This window comes from Mobula birostris, chromosome 6 (genome assembly GCF_030028105.1).
Source record: "Mobula birostris isolate sMobBir1 chromosome 6, sMobBir1.hap1, whole genome shotgun sequence".
In the NCBI taxonomy this organism is placed as follows: domain Eukaryota; kingdom Metazoa; phylum Chordata; class Chondrichthyes; order Myliobatiformes; family Myliobatidae; genus Mobula; species Mobula birostris.
Window position 1 is genome coordinate 49540981 of NC_092375.1, and position 22448 is coordinate 49563428.

General features: G+C 38.4%; 1 protein-coding gene across 6 annotated transcripts in view; it reads right to left on the bottom strand.

The window, feature by feature from the left end:
• Positions 1-22448, bottom strand: part of usp9 (ubiquitin specific peptidase 9) — a 266944-nt gene that overhangs the window by 20779 nt on the left and 223717 nt on the right. For all 6 annotated transcript variants that reach the window (XM_072260457.1, XM_072260455.1, XM_072260456.1 and 3 more), the window contains 6 exons: positions 18694-18835; positions 13870-14620; positions 5400-5523; positions 4135-4360; positions 2395-2524; positions 1017-1202 (listed from right to left, as the gene is read on the bottom strand). In XM_072260457.1, coding sequence (XP_072116558.1) covers positions 1017-1202; positions 2395-2524; positions 4135-4360; positions 5400-5523; positions 13870-14620; positions 18694-18835 — 1559 coding nt within the window. The remainder of the gene's footprint in view (positions 1-1016; positions 1203-2394; positions 2525-4134; positions 4361-5399; positions 5524-13869; positions 14621-18693; positions 18836-22448) is intronic.

Sequence of the window (22448 nt, forward strand, 5' to 3'; positions counted from 1 at the left end):
GATTTTCACCCATTCTTCCTTGCAAAAGGCTGCTAAATTCTGTGAGATTCTTGGGCCATCTTGCATGCACTGCTTTTCTGAGGTCTATCCACAGATTCTCGATGATGTTTAGGTCAGGGGACTGTGAGGGCCATGGCAAAACCTTCAGCTTGCACTTCTTGAGGTAGTTCATTGTGGATTTTGAGGTGTGCTTAGGATCATTATCCTGTTGTAGAAGGCATCCTCTTTTCAACTTCGGCTTTTTTACAGATGGTGTGATGTTTGCTTCCAGAATTTGCTGGTATTTAATTGAATTCATTCTTCCCTCTACCAGTAAATGTTCCCCGTGCCACTGGCTGCAACACAAGCCCAAAGCATAGTTGATCCACCCCTGTGCTTAACAGTTGGAGAGAGGTTCTTCTCATGAAATTCTGCACCCTTTTTTCTCCAAACATACCTTTGGTCATTGCGGCCAAAAAGTTCTATTTTATCTTCATCAGTCCACAGGACTTGTTTCCAAAATGCATCAGGCTTGTTTAGATGTTCCTTTGAACATCTTGAATAGAACTTTTTGGCCGCAATCAGCAAGTTTTCTTGCTAAAATATTAAAGAAATGTGTCACCTTTAACTCTATGCCTTTTGGAAATCATTTCATCTTTTACTCGCTGAGCTATTCACAGAAACGGAAATTTTGACCAGGGTGCCCACACTTTTGCACGCCACTGTACTTTGATAATAAATGTACTTTGAACTTTAATACATTTTGGTCACAAATGGAATTATGGGACACATTCTTAAATAGACTGAAGTTCAAATACTTTCATTGTTCAAGTGCATTGCCGACTCTTCCTTCCATTTCTATGGTTAAATTCTAACACAATTCTTTTAAGTAAAACAAACTAAATATGCACAAGCATCAACTCTGGCTGGCATGGATGAGTATTTTGTCCTTTTTGCTTCCTGAAAAAACTACAAAGATTGCTTACAAATAATCTTCTAGGTTCTGAAGGCACTATTTTGGTCATTATGTTTCTTACCATTAATTGAGGACTGCATGCGTGATGATACATCACAGCAACGGACTAACTGTGATACCACAGCATAAAGTTTTCCCAGTTCAGCATATTGGTATTTGATAGGTGGTCCTGGGCCTTCATCCAGAGCTACTAACATAAACGTTGCAGGAACATTCAGTTTAAGTAATTGTGTCTTTTCTGCCACACCTGGTAGAAACAAAATTTAAGAAACAATGGAACCATTGACAAATTGCAATGAAGTCACAACATCTGTATGCAGGGAACGAGATAACAATATTTCTAAAAACTTCCATTAAAATAGTTCAGCTCAAAATTATTTGAAGATAAGTAAACATGTTAATTTTGAAATTTCTGTTTTATTTGGATAGTGAAGTATTCAGCAAGTCATGCAAACATGGGTTTTTAAAAAGTAAAACAAAATGATGAGGTAAATAATGCAGACGCAAATTTTAATAAAATACACAGATTTTGATGTACTTTCTCCAAGGTACAGCATCCAAAATCAAAAAATTCCATACAAGGCATGGCATTGAGTTGCTTTAACATGCCTTTTCATGAAGCCAACAAAATATCACAGACTCTTCTCACCATTTATCATGACTTTTAGTTTGCTTTTTATATGTACTAGTTTTTCCCCTATCTTTGCTTCACCGATATTTTCAGACACACACGCCATTTTTATATTTTTGTAGTGTCTACATTTAGTTAAAAGGCATTTGCTTTTGACTGAGAGTCATTTAGTCAGAATAAATTTGTTTCTCAACGATTTCATTCTGATGAAAAATCATTGACCAGAAACAAACCCTGTTCCTCGCTACAAATTTTCTGCATGACAAGTATTTCCTGTAGTTTCTATTTTCAATTCAGTTTTCCAACATGCACCTCAGTTTTTGGAAAATAAACTGATATGCCTTCCTGGAATAACATTCCTTCCCCAAAAATCATACAATTTTAATAGCACAGCTTTTGATTAAAACTGTGAAAGAGATGAAATACAATAATGAAAAAGATAACATGAAGCAACCAATTCTTAAGATACTGCTTAAATTAATTTCTCTTTTTGAAATGGGTTCATTATAATACAATGAGACTGACAAGTGTGAATAAAGCCAATTGGCAATAAACATTCAAACGTCCTTAAGTTAAGTCTCTACCACTTTATTGTAAAGGAAATTATAACATTGCATGGTGATTTTATGGTGATGTAATTAAACCACAGTTGAAAGCAACTTCCAAAACATTTTCAAACATCTGATTCCCCCTTCTCCCACAAACTGCGAAAAAGAACATCTGAATAAAAATCAAACGCTTTTTGGCAGTTTAAAAAAAATTCCGTTAGTTTGGCAATTATGCAGTAAAACTGAAAGTACATTCTTACCTAGATTTGCATACATAACAAAGAGATTAAAGTACTGTGTCAAGTGCCTCCCGTGCTCAGATACTTCTCGTCGCAGTAGATTCAGAACAGCTCTGAGAAGGTGATCACTGAGACTTAAATTATCAAAAGCCTGTTAAATAATAAAACAATTATTAACCTGGTGTTTTATAAGACACTAAATACATTCAAATAACATACAACTACAGATTGGTAATACACACCATTTCCCTATCTCTTAAATCAACCCTTCTTTGATTGGTCATTATACTCTGAACAAATCATGTACCAAAAGCGTACAACGCTTCCACCAAAATTGCCCAGAATTTGGAGCAGTACCAGAAGAATGTAAAGTTGCAGATAAAACAATACTTAAAAAAAAAGACATTCAGAGGGCAGTGATCACTGTTGCTTTGTAGACTAAGTCTTTTGCCATGTGTGAGGTTTTCAACTTCAGTTACCCTTTACTACTCTCAGCGCAGCCTCCTCGACATCGGTGAGACCTGACATAAACTGGGGATCGTTTTGTCGAACAGAATTCCTGGTGGCGAACCATTTTAATTCTAAACCCTATTCCCATTCTGACATGTTGGTCCATGACCTCCTCCACAATGTGGTCACTCTCAGGTCTGGGTAGCTTCTAACCTGATGGTATGAACATCAATTTCTCCCACTTCTAATAATTTCTCTCCACCCACTCTTCTCTTCTTCCATTTCCCATCCTGGCTCCCCTCTTAACCCTTCTCTCTTCCTCACCTGCTTATCACCTTCCTTTGCTGCCCCTCCTCTGCTTTCTCCCAAGGTCCACTCTCCTCTCAGATTCCTTCTTCAGCTCTAACTTTTCAACTTATCACCTCCCAGTTTCTCACTTCATTCCCCCTCTCACACCCACCTACCTTTTCCCCTCACCAGACTTCACCTATCACCTTCTAGCTTGTACCCTTTCCCCTTCCCCCCACCTTCTTATTCTGTCTTCTCAACCTTTACTTGCCAGCTCTGATGAATAATCTTGGTCCAAACACTGACTCTTTATTCCTTTCCCTCAGACGCTCCATGATCTACTGAGTTATTCCAGCACTTCTGTGTGTTACTCTGAAATTGTAGCATCTTCAGAATCTCTTATGTTTCTAAATCCACAAATCTTAAATCCCTACCGTAATCAATAGGAGTCCAATGGTGAAGAGTAGCAACAGGTATGACATTGTCATGAAATATATCCTGAATTGTCAGCTTCAGAATAAATCTAGGATTTAGTTTTGGTTAAATAGTTGAACATGTGGCCCTTGGAATCAATGGTCACACCCACCAAAAATTGGTCCAGTAAAGTTAAGGAATAGCTACAGCATTTTCAGAAACAAGTTGTTAAAGCTTTGTCAGGTTTGATGTCTATCTTTTCAAATAGTCTAAATTTTACTCTGTTAAATATGCTAGGGCTCCTAAACTTAGTTTATTTCATTCCATGACGCAGAAGACAAGCTGACAGGAAACAAATGAAAAAAAAAGTGCTGATGCTAAGTTCTGTCTTAGAAATGTGGAATTTAACAGAAAACTATTGCACAAAATTACAGAAAGTATAAAGAAAAAATACAGAAAGCACAAAAATACCTTTAAAGAAAAGCAGAAATTACTGAGTACGTACATAGAAGTCAGTTGTCATTTTTCCAGAGGACAAAATGCTAAAATTTTGTATTTTACCACAAAACCAAACAAACTCGTTACTTTTCCAGCTGTGAATTCTCTTACCTGAGAGGAAGGTCCTGGGGATGTAAATGGTGAAGGGCATGGTCCATCTTGCAATGAAAAATGTGCAATAAATACAATAAGCTTAGCAAATGCACTCCTTACTTCAGTGCTAGGGCACTCCAGAAGGTACTCTGAGAAGCGATTTGGATAGGCAAAAAGAACATTATGTGCAAACCAACAGCGTACATTCTTGCTATGACGAAGCAGGATACACAGTGCATCATACCTGTGAAGGGTAAAGAAGAGGCTTTTCTCAACTGTACGTTGAAGACTATAAGCTTAGAACATAGAACTGTTCTTAAATGAAAAACCTGTTCTGCTTGATAGATAACTGCGTTGTTCAGCTTTACAGATCACATGGTTTAGTCTCTGATTTAATTCCTAGATTCCCAAATTTATGCATTCACCTGTGGCATTACAATTTCTCTCAATGTTCAAATCATCCACGTTGCAACATTTAACAAGCATATTCAGTGTCATTTGATTAACAGCCACTTGAAAAATATTTTTAAAAATATGATCATAGTCAAATACCTTTAAAGTGAATTAATTTTATTTTCTGTTTATGTCCATTTAAGAATTCTTTCAGCAATACAATTTTACAATCAGGAGAAAGCAAAAGGCTCACAGTAAGAGACTGGGCAGAGCACAGCTCACCAATCCATGGATTGAGAAAGGAAATCTTTCCTGTAACAGTGTCATGGAGAAAGCACCAATTTCTCTTCTGACCTTGCAAAGTACCAAGTTTTACTCTTTGATTATATTCAAAGAGACCGTTACAAGCCAAAGAGTTATATTTGAGGTTGTATCAAAATTGAATTTGTGTTCAAAAATTAATTTCTCACAGCATGGGATAAAAATAGTTTAATTCAATAACATTAACAATATTAAATTACTAAATTTGCTTATATTCCAAGGCTTTAAAATATTACCACTATGGAATTTACAATTTGAAAACTGATAGACAATGGATTTTATAGGAATGATCACAAAATCCTAGTTTATCAATTCCCCGAAGTATTAAAGAAAATCATGCACAAGACAAAAATAAAATCAGTCAAGTTTCAAGTTTTGCATTGGCAAAGGATACTGATATAAACATTGTTTTCAAAACAAAATACTGCTGATGCTTGAAAATAGCAAGCTTCTGATTTATTTTTCCTCCTCTTGAATTCTTCAACATTTTCTAAAATACTGCAACTACTTCAGTTAGCTCAATGAGAATAGACAATGGGTTGCAAAAACCAACATCACAAGTCACTCACCATTCACTTGCTGGACCTCGGACTATTTTCTTTGTGTGAAACCCAGTAGTAAACAAGAATCTTGCAGCAAGTTGAATACTTATCATAGCTAGTTCTTCAGCTTCTGATAATAGATGATCTTGTCCTGCATAAGGAGAGTATATCAACAGAAAGTCAATTGCTTACTGAAGCACTAACAGATTTTCTTATTTGAACCTGATTAAAAATCAATAATTACATTATTAGCATAAAGATTTTGAACTTAAAAGTCTATATCACGATATCTATCCTTGAAATCTACAATAACTCAGTTCCAGAGCTAAGGAACAGCAATACAAAAAACTATCTGAAAAATGGACTCTGATAAAGCCAACAAAATACTGATAGATCTTTACAACAGGCTCCATAGTTCTGCTGATTCATTCAGATACAAATTTCTTTCAGATAATAATATTTACAGCTCAGTAGATGAGCATTAGAAAGACAAGAAAGTGCATGGAATGTTTGGAAAGAACAGTTGTTCACTCCAAGATGGCAGCTCTTCCATGGTGCTTTCAGCAGATCTATGCATACATTATAATGCTTTACTCTTTGGAATCTCAATTCTTAGTCTGCAAAAGCAGCTAACAATGTTCCCTTCATTGTTTTTCCTTTTTGAACCAACTTAATGTACCAGGATGTGGAATGATCTGCTTGGATGGCATACAAACAAAAGGCTTTCACTGTATCTTGGATACACATGACAATAATAAGCCATTAGTAATAGAGTTTAGAAATTACAATTCCAAAGGCATCATCCCTTGGGGTGTTCATTGCCTTATATTTAAATGTGCATTTGATGCCCATCAATGACTTCAACAAGACACTTGACATTTCCAAAGGGCAGATTGGTTAAGTAAGAGCTCGATGGATTCAGGGAAAAATGGCAAGGAAAGTTGGACTGATTGACTTGCAAGGAGAAAGCAGAGAATCAACTATTGATGGGGAGTTCTAATTGGAGGACTGAATGCCACAGGTTTCTGCTGGGGTTAACAAACCAATGTTTTTTCATGGGACCAGAGAACTACGTTGATGATTTCAAAATTTGCTGTGTGGCTGATCAAGAAGTAGCAGATTCTAGACTGCAGGATATCATCAAAATTCTGACTTTATAACTACAAAACTGGCAAATACAATGAACACAACTGAGTGGATATCAAGAAATATAGTGGAACAGGGAGTTCTTGAGGATCTAAAAATCTTTTGTTGAGAGTGTTTCTATAAGTCTGCATATGGGATACTTGGCCTTTATTTGAGCATGTGATCATACCAAAACTATAAATCACTGGTTAGAGCTCAGGGTGTTAGATAGATTTCTGGTCACTATACTACAGTAATCAGATTGCATTGAAAGAGTGAAGAGGAGATCCACGGTTATCAGGGCTAGCTAATATGTAGTTTTCGTTTCTGAAACAACTGACAAGGGTACACTTAATTGAAGAATTTAACAAGGAAAAAAGAGCCCAATTTAAAAAAACCAGGAAGGACCAACATCTTCCATTTCCCTCAGCAGAAAGTTTGTAACCACAGAAGAGGTTCAAGATAATTGGTGTATTCAGGTGTCACTTTCCAGTCTTACCAGTTGGAAATTTTCTATTGGTCTGTAAATTCCCACGTTTCTCTATTTTACTCCATGTCCCAATTTCACTCTCTCTCTGCTTCCTCATTTCCATTTCTAGATGTAGACTGGTATCAAAACCCATCAAGCCTGCCAAGCTTTGCACTACCATGACCAAACTACCTCCCAGCCCTGTTCCCTGCAAGCTCTTTTCCCCTTTCTGCCAGGCTCTTTCTGAAATTACCATCTTTTCCCACAATGCCAGAAACTTGCATTCCAATATACTTGCTTCTAACTAAAAGTACTTAACTTTAGCCAACAAGATGCGCAATCACACGTATTTATTTTTCATGCTGTCCCTTTTCCTTCACTCCCTTCCTCTAAGGATAACGACTTGTTTCTGCCAGCCCATAATGCTCATGCTCAATAGGACATCCTCAGACATTTCCTGCACCTCCAGATGGTGACAAATTTATATATTCCCTTTTAATATATGTTGCTAACATATCTGCCTCAGCCATTTCATCAGCCAATTTTGATACGTTTCATCTAGTTCTTTCACATCGAATTTGGTTGTAAACTGTTCTACTCTGAGCACCAACCCTAAAAATAACCCTTTTCCTACATAACACTGCCAATGTTGGAATCCAAAACAAAAAAAACTTTTGGAGAAAAATGGATCATACTGTATCTGAGGGGGAAAATGGATAGTTGACACTTTAGGTCAATATCCTTTATCTGGAGGCAAAGACAGAGGCTGGAAAGAGATAAATGGAGACAAAGGGTTGCAGAATTTGGATAATTGGGCCACTGTCTCCCATACCATTACAATTTTTAACTTACGAGATATCCTCTCCACAGCCTCCAACCTGACAGCTACCCACCCCTGTAAAGCCCACTTCTATTGCCTACCCAAGATTTACAAATAAGGCTGCTCTGGTAGACCCACTGTTTTTACTTGCCTGCTCTTTCCGCACTGAACTTGTCTCCTCATACCATTACCCTTTCTTGTCCCCCTTATGTCCAGAACCTTCCCACTTTGCATGCTCTCCATCATTTTAGCAACTTCTAATGACTGCCTCTATCATTACTTAGGACATCCAAATCTCAAAACAATTTCACTCCCCTTGGGGAAGGCACCCTCCATTCCTTTCTAGAACATAGATCCAACCAGTTCCCCCTCCACTGCCTGGTGGAAATTATTCCTACCCCAAACAACATCTCTTCTGATTCCTCCCCAGTCTCCAATGTTGTCCTTAAAACAGTTCCACCAAGAGTTTATTTACAACAATTTGTGTAAAGCCCAACTGTTGGCCACCTGAATGCATCTGTATTGTAAATCTAAATATACATTATACTCAGACAGCCAGAGCAAAGAACAAACTTAAGGAACTTGGTGGGGCATGTTGCATTTGTCAAGCAGAGGAATAGTTTACATTTTGGATCCAGACCCTACTCCAGGAACAAGGACGAAAGATGTGAGGAAGATGGGCAAGACAGAAGTCCTCCATATGAAGGAATAAATTGCTTTACATATTTCTGTGAAGACAGAAAATATTCAACATTTTCTTGTTCCTCAATATAATTCTTCCTAGTTCATCATCCAAGGGACCAATTTTGTGCACATTTCCAAAAACAGTGACATTCAGCTGGATATACATTCTTTGTTAACTCAACATACCCTGGGCCCAAATTATTGAGACTTCCCTATTTTTGATTGTATTAATTATTCCAAATCTGAAACAAGGCTTCCTTAGAACATAGAATAGTACAGCACAGTACAGGCCCTTCGGCCCACAATGTTGTGCCAACCCTTAAACCCTGCCTCCCATATAACCCCCGCCACCTTAAATTCCTCCATATACCTGTCTAGTAGTCTCTTAAATTTCACTAGTGTATCTGACTTTACCACTGACTCAAAGGTCAGACAACATTGGTGGAAAGAGAGGCAGCTAGATGTTTCAGGTTGAAAACCGGGTGCTGAAGTGCAGTGAAATATCCACTGTCTATCTTTCCACAAATGCTGCACGATGTCCTGAATGCTTCTAGCATTTTCTGTTTATATTTCAGATTTCCAAATACCTGTTGGCTTATTTTTCATTTTCACCTTGGATAGCCAAATGAATGGCAATTTGAAGGGTTGAATTTGGAGGGTCTGTGCTATAACAGAACTAGGTACAAATCTATTCTGTTTAACAAGGTAGAAATATAAGTGAGGTAGTTGATTCCTTCATATGGAGTTTGATTAAAGAGAATACATACAAAAACAAAGAAATGCAAGTGAGCAGTAGCTGAATAGCTGAAAATGTCCCTTTAAGAGGTGTTTAAGGAATAATTCAACAAGTAATAGAAAAGTGAAAACACAAGAAATTCTGCAGATGCTGGAAATCCAAAGCAACACAAACACACACGCACAAAATGCTGGAAGAATGTAGCAGGTCAGGCAGCGTCTAGAGAAATGAATAAACAGCTGACTTTTCAGGCTGAGACCCTTCTTCAGGACTGGAAAGGAAGGGGGAAGACACCCCATTCTGACAGAATAGGAAGGTGGAGGCGGCGAAGGAGGATAGTTAGAAAGTGTCAAGTGAAGCCAGATGAGTGGGAGAGGAGACTGGACCATGGGAGAAAGGGAAGGAGAAGTGGTAAGACGCCAGAGTGGAGAATGGAAGAAGAGGGAAAACTTTTTTTTTTAAAACCGGAATCGATGTTCATGCCATCAGGTTGGAGGCTACCCAGACAGAATAAGAACTGTTTGCTTCTCCACCTTGACAGTGGTCTCATCGTGGCACAAGAGGTCATGGACTGACATGTCGGAAGAGGAATGGGAACAGGAATTAAAATGGTAGGCCACTGGGAAATTCCACTTATGGCAGATGAAGCAGAGGTGATTGACAAAGCCGTCCCCCAAGTTATATTGGGGATCTCACCACTGTAGAGGAGGCTGCATTGGGAACGGATATTATAGATGACCCCAACAGATTTGAAGGTAAAGTGTCGCCTCACCTGGAAGGACCATTTGGGGCCCTAAATGGAGATGAGGAAGGAGGGGAATGGGCAAGTGTAGCACATTGGCTGCCTGTGGGGATAAATGCCAGGAGGAAGATCAGTGGGAAGGAACAAATGGACAAGCGAATCACGGAGGGAGTGATTCCTGTGAAAAGTGGAGTGGGGAAGAGGATCCTTCTGGAGATGGTGGAAGTTATGGAGAATGATGTGTTGAATGCGGAGGCTCACAGATGGTAAGCTAGGACCAGAGCAACATTATCCCTGTTAAGACAGAGGGAAGATGGGGTGAGTGCGGATATCCGGGAAATGGAGGAGCTGCGGCAGAATCAATGGTGGAGGAAGGGAAACCTCATTTTTGAAGGAGGAGGGCACCTCTGATGTTCTGAACAAGAAAGCCTCATCCTGGGAACAGATGTGGAAGGAACTAAGAAAAGGAATAGCATTTTTTACCAAGGTATAAACAAGATATCTATGGGAATTGGTACGTTTATAAAAGACGTTGGTGGACAATTTGCCTCCACAGAGACAGAGAGATTGAGAAAAGGGAGGGTGTTGTCAGAAATGGATCAAGTAAATTTAAGGGCAGGGTGGAAGTTGGAGGCAAAGTTGATGAAATTGACAAGCTCAGCATGGGTGCATGAAGCAGCACCAATGCAGTCGTCAATGAAGCTAAGGAAGAATTGGGATGCATCACTGGGGAAAGCTTGGTAACATGGACTGTTCTACATATCCAACAGAAAGGCAAGCATAGCCAGGACCCATGCGGGTGCCCATACTGGATAAAGTGGGAATGCCAAAGGAGAAATTGTTGATGGCGAGGACCAGTTCGGCTAGCAGGAGGGGGTGGTGGTGGTGGAGGGGAACTGGTAGGCTCTTTTGTTGAGAAAGAAATGGAGAGCTTTAAGGCCTTCTTGATGGGGGATAGAAGTGAACAGAGACTGACATCCAGGGTGAAAATGAGATGGTCACGTAAGCAGAAAAAGAAAATATTTTCAAATGTAGCTCAGGGAGCCACCAATGCAGGATGAAAGAATGTAGAATATAAATGAGGCAGGTTGAGCATGAGTAAGTAATGCAGAAAGACCGGTCATAATTACATTTTTAAAAGAAAAGAGATGAATTGACAGTTCAGGTTCTTTCAGTTTCCTTTAAATATGTCATGTTATCAACTTTCACTTTCTTATTCATTCAAAAGGGAGCAGGTCCATTTCCATCAACTGCAAGTTGACATCAGACGTAAAAATGCAGATAATATGTTATTGAAGACTGACTAGTCTTTAAATAAAGAGCACAGTTTTACAATCATGCATATTAAAAGAAAGTAAAAAAAATCTCCACAAGGTGTCACGTTCCATCTACAAGGAACCATTTAAACTCAACTTTAGCAAAGTTGCTTCTCTATTTATATCAAAATTGGCTAGTTTTGCCCTAGGTTACTTATCTATGACGTTATTTCAGCTTTTTTCTCTTTTGACTAATGCTGTTTCCTATTTCTCTGGCCTGCATTTCACAGTTTTTCCATTTCATTTCAGCTTCCCTCCGCCCCCACACCCGCGGACTGGTCTCATTTACTAACTGGATTCACCAGAGTGCCCCTGGATTCATTCAGAATATTCTTTGTCCCATCTATTTCTGCAACTTCAAAATAACCTGGTTTCTCTTTTTCCCAGTTCCAACAAAGGACTTTGGCTTAAGATGTTTATTCTTATCTCTTTCTACAGTTACTGCCTGATCTGCTTAATGTTATTTGCCTTGTTTTCACCATCCTTAAGGAACGTGAGTGAATACTCTCAGCTTGTCTGGAATGTAGTGCACAAGATAATTAAACTGATTGTTAATCCATCTCCCTGGCAAACAACCATGTTCCCCAGCACTGGCAACCATTGACTACAAAGCATGAATTTTACAGAATGTCTTGCATCAATTTTCTGATGCTTCCCCCTCCCCCACCAAAAGCAAATAAATAAATAAATCTATAACCTCTCTCACCTAAAAAAAAAAGGATGTAAGGCACATGGGAATGTCACTACTAGCATGCTATTCTGCAAGTCTCACAGAAGCATGCCTTTGGCTCAAGAATGGGATGTTATTCGGTAAAGTTCAGAGACAAAATTCATAAATCCAACATTCATGAGTCCCTGTGGAGTCAGAGTAATACAGCATGCTAACGGGCCCTGCGGCTTACTTGCACATACCAACCATGGTGTCCATGTAGCTAGACCCATTTCCCTGCACTTCCCTCTAAAACCTTCTTATCCATGACAATTACATGGTATTTTTATCTGGCTCAAACACTTGCCCTGGCAGCTCATTCCATACACCCTCCTCATGAAAAAATACCCAAGGTCCCTTTTACATTTTTCACTTCTCACTTTAAACCTATATCCTTGCTTCTTTTTTTTTTGACTTTGCTGCGAAAAATATGCACATTCATCTTATCTATAATACTCATGATTTTATATACCTCTATAATGTTACCATTCTAAGGAATAAAGTTCTAGCCTATTCAACTTCTCCATATAATGCAGGTCCAAGTTCTATAGTTGCACTTTTGACTTAATCTATTTTCAGTGCAAAAATGACACAACTATTCTTCATGTGAGAATTCAGTTAATGAGGTAAATGAACTCTCTCAGCTTCCCTACTAATAAATATACTTGCAAATGAACTGGGAATTGATTACAGAATTAAAATATTATAGCACAAAAGGAAACAGGCTCATCATAATTTTGTTGATGAAAATAATTACTAAGCTCAATACTACTTTCCAACTCCCAGTCAACAATGATGCATATTATGGCAAATGGTCATCCAAGTTCCTTTTAAATGTAAACATTTCTGTATCGACCATCTTTTTATGCAGCAGAACCCAAACATACTTTGAAAAATCTTTTCCTCTCTAATTCATCTAGCTATCATATTTTATATACTTAAATTGCTGTTACTGACTGCAAAGGGAAGTTGGATTATCCTATTGCTCGATCGAAGCCTTCCAATTTTAAACTATTCAGTAGTAAGTTATTGGAAGGGAAAACAGAAGATCAGATTACTCCAATGGAGTAAAAATTGCAGCATGCTGTGGTGTAGAAGGACTTGAGAGCACTTGTGCATGAATTGCAAAAGGTTACTTTGCAGATACAACAGGCTATCAAGAAGGCAAATAAAATGTTGGCCTTCATTATTAGAGGAATTGAATTTAAGAGCAGGGAGATCATGATGCAATTCAATGGAGTACTGATGAAGCCACACCTGGAATACTTCATGCAGTTCTGGTTCCCTTGCTTGAGGAAGGATATACTGGCTTTGGAGGCAAGGCAGAGGAGGTTCACCAGGTTGATTCCAGAGATGATGGGGTTAGCTCATAATGAGAGATCGAGTTGCCTGAAACTACACTCTCAGAAGAATGACTTGGGATATTATAACACAAAATTATGAAAAGAATAGATAAAGGCAAGAAAATTGTTTCCATTGGTAAATGAGTCTAGAACTGGGGACTTAGCTTCATGATTTGGGGAAACAGATTTAGGATAGAGTTGAGGAGAAACTGCTTTTTCCAGAGAGTACTAAATCTGTGGAATTCTCTGCCCATGGAATCAGTAGAGGCTACCTCATTAAGTGTATTAAAGACACAGTTAGATAGATTTTTGCATAGCATATGAAATAAGGGTTATGGCAAAATGGTAGGTTGATGGCATAATCTTATTGAATGGCGAAGTAGGCTCAACAGGCCACATGGCCTACTCCTGCTATTTCTTATGTTTTTATAAACATTTTCACATTTACACAACACATCCTGAAAGATATAGTAGCAGTACTACTTAACTGAAATGACAATATTTTGTATTCTTAAAGGTGCAATGTTATCAATAAAAAATAATGTATACTCACCAGGTGGAGGATTCAGGTAGACACTGTTACATGTTAAAAGTTTCTTAATGAATTGGAAGTATTCCAAACTATACTGCATTCTGTTGTGCATAAATTGCACATTCTGTTTCCGTACACTTCGCTCAATGACAATTGGCATTTTTATCTGGTGTGGTTTAATGCTGATCTCCAGCTCAGAGATGTACTTAATTAATTCATTATCTTTATCTAATGTGTCCATTCGTTCATAAAAAAGGATGTAAGCATTCCACCATCGTTTCTGTCGCCTGTATGACATACGCTTCATCATATGATCAAACACTTCACCCATGTATTCACCACCAAAACATTGGTTTTTCATTTCTTCATCGTCATCCATTTTGCACTCTGTTACATCACCATCATCAAACTTGTACCACTTGTTTTTTTCACCATCTCCACCATTTCGCTGAATGATATATGAATAATAATGCCCACCACTAGCTTGACCACTATGCACTAGCACACCAACTAGTCTATATTTCGTGCTACCAGGCTGTTCATTATCTGGCTGGTCATTCTGGATCAACTGATTTTCTGGGTTGATGTCATCTCCTTCCAATTTGGCAACCCCAGCCACTGTGTATGGTTCCATATCCAGCTCTCGAGGAAACTCAAAATAGTCATTGAATTTAATTGCACATTCCCTTTCCCAGTCATAATCAAATCGCTTGAGTTGAATCGCTAAAACTGGAGGCAACTTCTTTATTAACAAACGCTTCACTGTATCCACCTGAAAAACAGAAAACATTGCGTGACAAAGGATTTAAGAAAATTTTGCTGCTAACTATTGAGAAATTTATGTCCCTGACTCAGACAAATCATTATTTGATAATATTCTACCACTCCCACACCCCCCGCACCACCCAAAGCGGAAGCTGACATTCTGCATCATTCATTAGTTGTTACCAGCTGTTTCACATATTCGACATGTGTGAAGAGACTATTCAAATATGAGACTCACAAGAACCAAATTTCATTTCCAGCCACATGCAGCTTCATGAACATTTATAAACTGCTTTGTCCTCATTCAGCTTCTTTCAATCCAAAATCTTGAGTGGATTGAAAAAATTGAATGTGGACAACGGAGTTCATATGTCAGAGGTTCAACAGCCTATTACTTTTCTCAGCTCATTTACCCTTCTTCCTGACAAAAGAAAAATCAAACTTAGATATGAAACAAGCTCCCATGCCAGACTGTGTAGGATTAAATTAAAATCACCAGAGAAGAAATACAAATAGAGCCAAAAAACTTCCCTTTTGTATCTATTAACAAAAAGCTGTTTTTCACTGGGCTCACAAACTGCACAGAATTAGAGAAAATTTATCAGCTTGGCAAGACAACTCCTTTTGTTTTTCCACCAGGAACTAGATTCCAATAAACTGGACTTAAGGAAGCTGAAGACTCAATTTCAAATCCAGATGTTTTCCACATTTCTAACTGCCCTAATGTCCTTAACAGTCTTGAACTTCAAAACTGGAGAATGCACTGGCAAACGTATTGAAATTTATAAAGGTAGGCTTTTAAAAAGATGCGGCTAAAGAATGAGTATGGGTACGTGGAAATGCTGTGAACTACTCTTCACACAGATTATTATGGCAAGGAGCACATGAAAATATTAAGGGAAATGATTTGCTCCGTCTACCTAAGTAAATCCATAAATATTGAACAGTTAAGGGATCTCTATTGAATCTACAGAGCTCATCAAAGTATCACCATTGTTAATAGATGAAATGTAATAGCAGGACCAATTAAAATTGCACAGCAACACTAAGAATCCCTTCTCTTGCATCATGGGGGCTTAGCACATATGCTATGTTATATTATAGGCCCCCAATTACAGCCAGGAGACTGAAGAACAAATTGTAGATTGATTATGGAAATATGGAAAAGTGACAGGATAGTTGCAGCTGGTGACTTTAATTTCCCCAGTGTTTACTGAGATTCTCTTAGTGTTACAGCAGAATTTGTTAAGGTGTATCCAAGTGGGTTTCTTGACAGAGAAACCAGAGAAGGGGCCATACTAGACCCTTGTATTGTGAAATCAACATGGCTAGGTGATTGGTGTTTCAGTGGATTGCATCTTGGAACAACTGATCAGTGGGATTGTGATCAGTGATCCTTAGAATGGTGACATTATAGAGTTTCAGTGGGATTGCATCTTGGAACAGCAAAACTCCCTAAGTTTTAAAAAAGTTATGAATAAAGACTAGAATCTCATTTTGGGTTGAAAGGATGCTAAATTAGGAAAAGATGAATTTCAGCAATATTAGGTGGGAGCTAGGGTGAGTGGCTTGGGAATGGCTGTTTTTGGGGAAGTAGACATCTCATGTGGGAATCACTGAAAGATTAGCTGGTCAGAATTCAAGATCTTGTGAGGGAGACAGACAAGAATAGCAGAGTTCAAGAATCATGGATGACAAGAGAAGTTGCAAATTTAGTCAAAGAAAAAGGAAACATTTACATGGTTTCAGAAGTTGAATTGGACAAGGCCTTTGAGGAATATTAAGGAAGGAAAAAACTTAAACAGGGAATCAAGAGAGCTGAAAGAGGCCATAAAATATCAAGTAAAAAATGAAGAAAACCTAAAGATATTTTACATATATAATAAAAGCAAAAGCGTTCCATTTAGATCCAGTGAAGCACAAACGAGGTAAGTTATGTCTGGAACCAGAGGAGGTGGGCAAGGCACTAAATGAATAATTTGCACCTGTGTTCACCAAAGAGAAAGATATGAAGGAGAATGAGGCCAGTGAGTCAACTGATCTTTAAGGATATATTAAACATGGTGGTGTTGTTGGGGCTTTTGCAAAAACATTAAGGTGGATTAACATCCCTCTGAAAATCAAAGCTCGAAGGGTCTTGCCATTTACCATATAATTTCCTCATGCATTTAACTTCCCAAACTGCAATAATTCACAGTTGTCCACATTAAATCTGAAATTCCTCTTTCACTCTCTGTTACAGGGTCTTGTGAGCTGATGCATTGCAATTCTCATACCAAACTATGAAGCAGCTGGTCAGGACACTCAGTAACGCTTCAGTATAATGTGGTGAGAATTGGGAAAGGGCTGGGGAAGAGAAGGTGGAAGTACTGTCTTGGCTAGAGGTTGTGTTGAGGGACCAGGTGAGATTGACAGAAATGTGCACACCAGTACCTGGTGCTCCTGAGTCTCTCCATGGAAAAGCCATTAATGTGCATTAGGGAGTGGTCAACCTGTACCATCCTGAAGTCCATAATCATCTCCAGTCTCGTCCACGTTTTATGTATGCACATATGTACATACATACACACAGGGTCTAGATGAAAATGTAGGTAGGCTGATTAACAAATTTGGAGATAACATAAAAAGTTGCAGAGCTGTGGACAGTGAGGGAATTTGTTAAAGGATTCAGTAGGCTAGAATACTATCCATTGGAAAAGTGGGCAGAGGAATGGCAGATTTAATGTGGACAACTGTGAATTATTGCAGTCTGGGAAGTTAAATGCATGAGGAAATTATATAGTAAATGGCAAGACCCTTAGAGCTTTGATTTACAGAGGAATGTTGTGGTTCAAGTCCAGAGCTCCTTGAAGACGACAACACTATTCGACAGGGTGGTAAAGAAGGCATGTGGCGTGCTTGCCTTCATCAGTTGTAGTGTTAAGTATAAAATCAGGAAGTCATGTTGCAGCTGTATACAAATTTGTTAGGGCACATTTGGAGTACTACTCGCACTTCTGGTTATGGATGCTTTAGAGAGGGCACAGAATGATTCCTAGGATGTAATCTGGATGAGGCTTCTTTATACTGCTTTCTATAATGCGGCTTCAGTTAAACATGAAACAGTACTGAACAGGAACCGTCCCTTCAGCCCACAATGGCGTGTCAACCATAATGATAATTTAAACTATCACAAGAGATACTGTAGATGCTGGAAACCTTGAGCAACACAGAAAATGCTGCAGGAATCTTTACACTTTTCTCCTTCTCCAAACCTGCTCATACTCACTTTCCTTATTATAAAGTTCTACAGCATTAAAACTGAAATATTTTATTTCTAGCTGCCTGTCATACAATAGATGATCAAATGCTACATCAAAACAGTTCTAGCAGTTCAAAGAGAATTGGACGTTTACAACCAGGAAACTATTTAGGAAACATCAGCAAATTAGATATATCAAATAAAACAGCAAAGTGCTTTTAGCTCTCTAACAATTGAGATGTGACTGTTTGTAGCTCATAATTTGCATTAAACTTCTTCAAGCAAAGCTGTATACATTTTGGAGATCAAGGAAAATGATTTCTCCAAAATAATAGCATCATTACTTCTTGTTTTGGTGAATGAAAATCCCTAATCCAAATCACAGGTATTCAGTGAAAGAAAAAAATATGATGGTAATATAGTGGTTGTAAATGCACTAACAGCCAGATCCTGATTTTGATACTTGAGGCACTTTGGCTATCACGAAAGTTAGTGATTATTAACATTTAAAAAAAAAAATCACAAAATGTATACATATACACACACACAATATTGTGAAATACTGCCACCAAGTGAGCTCAAATGCATAGATGCTATGCAGCTCTGACAGCTGACAGAATCACAGAATTTCTGTTTTTGCATTACTTACTTTAACTTAACTATTTAACATAAATATATACTTACTGTAATTCATTTTTTCCCTATACTTATTATGTATTACATTGTACTGCTGCTGCAAAGCTAACAAATTTCACAACATATACCGGTGATATTAAACCTGATTTTGAATATTGGCTGAAGAATTTAGCCTCATAAAATCTGAAAACAAAATTCATTACCTTTTTGTTACATTTCTCACAATGATATGCATTGGCACCTTCCAATAAATCTCCTTTAACATACTGCTCAAGTGAGTCAAGCAGATTTTGATGATTTCTAATGTCAACATTCAGTGTTGTGAAGGATTCCTCACATTCATACCTGAAAGAAAAAAAATTGTAACCAATATGATAAAATCACTACTTAGAAAAATGCCATTTTAAAAACTAGCATTCAGAATATACTCAAAGCATTTTTTTGTTCCAATATTCAATGCCTAGATCAGCCAAAGAAAAACATATAATGTAACATTTGGGTATCATTTACTGCATATCTTTATGGTATGCTACTGGTGGCAAACTGCTACAGTTCATGTGAAAATATTTCCATTATTTATTAGACTAATTTTTAAGATTTGACCTTTAAATGAAGGTGCAAGTTGATAAATCAGGCTGTCAGACTCCTGAACAACTTGAACAGGAATTTATTGGTAATTGTTTTCCCCTTGTAGGTAGCTGAGTGTGCAGATTTCGTAGGTGTTTTGAAGCTGGCTTGGCATGTCTCTACAGAGTAATTTAAATATAATACAGACAATGCATTATCATTAAAGAAAAACTGGCAGACTGAAGTGGAGGATGGCTCGACCAGTAAATCAACCTGTTTCTCTGAGCATCAGATGTTAGATCTAGTTGACCCATCGATTAGAATCACGGCTTGCATGTTATCCTATAGGACACCATTATGGAGATGAATTTGTGAGGGCCATGAATCTTGAAGAGTGTTCATAGTCATTTCTTGATTGACAGAACAAAGACTTGTTTTTCAGTTGACAGGTGGTCTTTTCAATCTCATCTGTCTGGATGGCAGTAAAGCTAGACTGGATCTTGTGCAGTCTTGTCTTGGACATTCACATTATGGTTAGAATATTGGTCGGCAACTTCTCTTCTATTCTTGGCAATGTGGTGGGCTGCAGAGTTTGGACAGTAGATGGCTTTGACAGTGCTTAAGAATTCACACTGGTTACTGGCCAGTTGCTGGATTGCACTCTGCTTTACATCAACCAGTTGTTCTTTAAGCCACCAGATTTTTTTCTTGAATACTTGTCGTTAGGTGGCTGCAGTGTTATTATTCTCCACTTAATGGAATTTCAATTCTGAAAAAAACTGTTTTTGTGGTCAGTTTAGTACTGATCTTTTGACTGTTTTTAACTATAGCTTGCATTTTCTGTTAGAGGAGTCAAGAATATCTTTATCTACTCTAAATTTGGGCAGTACAGGCTTTGTTGAAACACAGTAGCAACTAGCTCATGTTGCTTTAAAGTAGTCAAGTCACGTGGAGCCACCTGACAAATGCTTTGTGCTATCCTTGAGGTCTTTGACATGAAATTTCTTGCAGCAGTAGTTCAGTTATTGATATTGTTTTTGGGCCAGGCTGATCTAAATGATCGAGCAAACTAGTTGGAATCTAAGTCACTGGCAGATCTCAAGATATGAGTAATACACACCCTCAATTAAAAGATGGCATAATCTAACAGGTGCCAGTATCAAGATGCTGAGGTCTTATACTCGCTGATGAAAATGAATGTTGGTGATTAGACTGTTGTGTCATCCAACTTTCAAGAGTATTCCTTGACCAGAGTTAGTTTCCCCCTACTCATTCCATAACTATCATTCATAATTGTGTCTTTTATGATCTTTGTATTAAAGTAATTTAAGACCACCAATCTCCTCATGGGAACTGGGATAAGGTTTCCCTTTTCTCAAGGTTTAAACAGGATTGTTGCTGACCAGCATCCATGCAAGACTCAGAGGGTCTTGGTTCAATGGCAAGAGGATCCAAATGACTCGCTTCTGCTCATCAGCCATGAGAAAGACATGAGCCACTTCCTTGGAGTGACAAAAAAATCTGTCTAACAACCAGAAAAAGATGCACCAGGACACTGCAATCAGCTGAAAGCACATTGCAAGACTGTACAATGCAAACTGGAAGATGTGCCAGGTGCCAGGCCAGAGCCCTTGCCAGGTATCAGGATGAAACCCAGTAGTGGCCACAGCTTGACCTTCGATAAGGGTGAAAGAGATTCAAAACTCGGATAATTGAGTGAAAGGGATAATGTGTGTGAGTATGAGAATGTAAGTGAGATTTCATCTCAGATGTGAAATAATACCCTCAGTATTGCCAAATGCAAAACTCCTGTTTAACTCGAATAAGTTTTAAGAAATGTTGAATTGTTAAACAAACAAAGCTTGATGCACAAGATTAGAGTTGCTATTTAGTGAGGAAAAGTCACATCAAACTAGAACTGCTGCTTCTCCCTATGACTGAAGGGAGGACAGAAACTGAAGTTTCTGGATGATTTTTATTTAATGTGGTTTGTTCTTATTTTTTCTTCTGCCAAACTCTCAATTTAATTTGGCTTGAATTAACACAGTTTCTTTCATGTGTATTGACCTGGTTAAGATTTTTACTGCTATGCTGCAGGCATTTCATTTTAGAATTCTGTAACAGCAGTCTGTTCTGCTATCGGCTTGTTTGGTTTTGAGCTGAGATAAGAGGCTTTGATGTTCACCTTAGAAAGTGGTACCTGGCATCTGTTAGCCGATCAGGATGGTAGAATGGGGAGTGCTGGAGGGAGAAGTCTTTGTTGGCGGGAGCTGGGAGAAGACATGAGGGAAGATGGTGGAGGATGCCGTCCCTGTTGCACAAGGCGCTTTGTACAGATGAATGGCTTCGAGGAGGAAGGAACAATACTCCCGTGGGAGAGCCCGTTTTGTCAAGATGGATTTTGAGCGACATTTGGAAGGTAGTGTGTGATTTCACGCAGATCGAGGGTCCAGTGCACGAGTTACGGAGAAGTTCAAGATTTGAGTTCCACCATGCAAATGTGACTGTTTAACTGTATGGGCCCTTTTTGTTTTTTTCTCTCTTTCCTTTAATAACTATTTGCTTAAGCTAGCATCCACACAAACTGGGTTTTGGGTGGGTGAGACAACCCAATCTTTTGGATTTGGTAGGACCAAAGTCATATATACTCTAGATGTATGAAGCCTAAGAAAGGTAGGTTTCTCGCTGCAGAATCCAGTGGCTGTCAGCGAGGGACTAAGGAGTCACATTTCCAGAGACATCCAGTAAAAGGGAGTTTCACATGCTTTTGCTGTTTTTTCCCCAGCTCCAACCTAAGATTTAATTATCTGTTGACCAGTCATTCACCAATGTGCCAGATTCCTTCTGAGCTCAATACAATTCCAACAAGTTTACAACACACAGATTGCAGAAAATGGCAAGAATAATTATCTAAAACAAGAATGCTACAAGATGCCTTCTGCTAATTCCTGGTCAGCATTTTGATATCTAGCAGATCTGATCACTTACACATTCCCATGATGTCAATGGAGGCCTTGCCAGAATCAGCATTAAGCACAGTTAAAAACATTGATCTGCCAGACTAGTGATGAGATAATACAGAACTGCAGGTGCCAAACAACAGTAACAACATGCAATAGGTAGAACTCAGCAATTTCACATCAAACCTATTAGATCAAAGATTTACAGTTAGCTATAAATGTTGGTGTGTAGTGAGACGATCAACAGGAAATGTTGGCTCTGAGAACATCCTCAAAACCTGAGGATCATAGCATGTAATTGTGAAAAACATGCAAAAGCATTCACAGCTGTGTCTAGTCAGAAGTGCCAAATAGATGATCAACCTTGGTTTTCTCCTGAATTCCCACCTTAGCTAATTACTGGCTAATCAGGACAACTCTTAATTATCGAC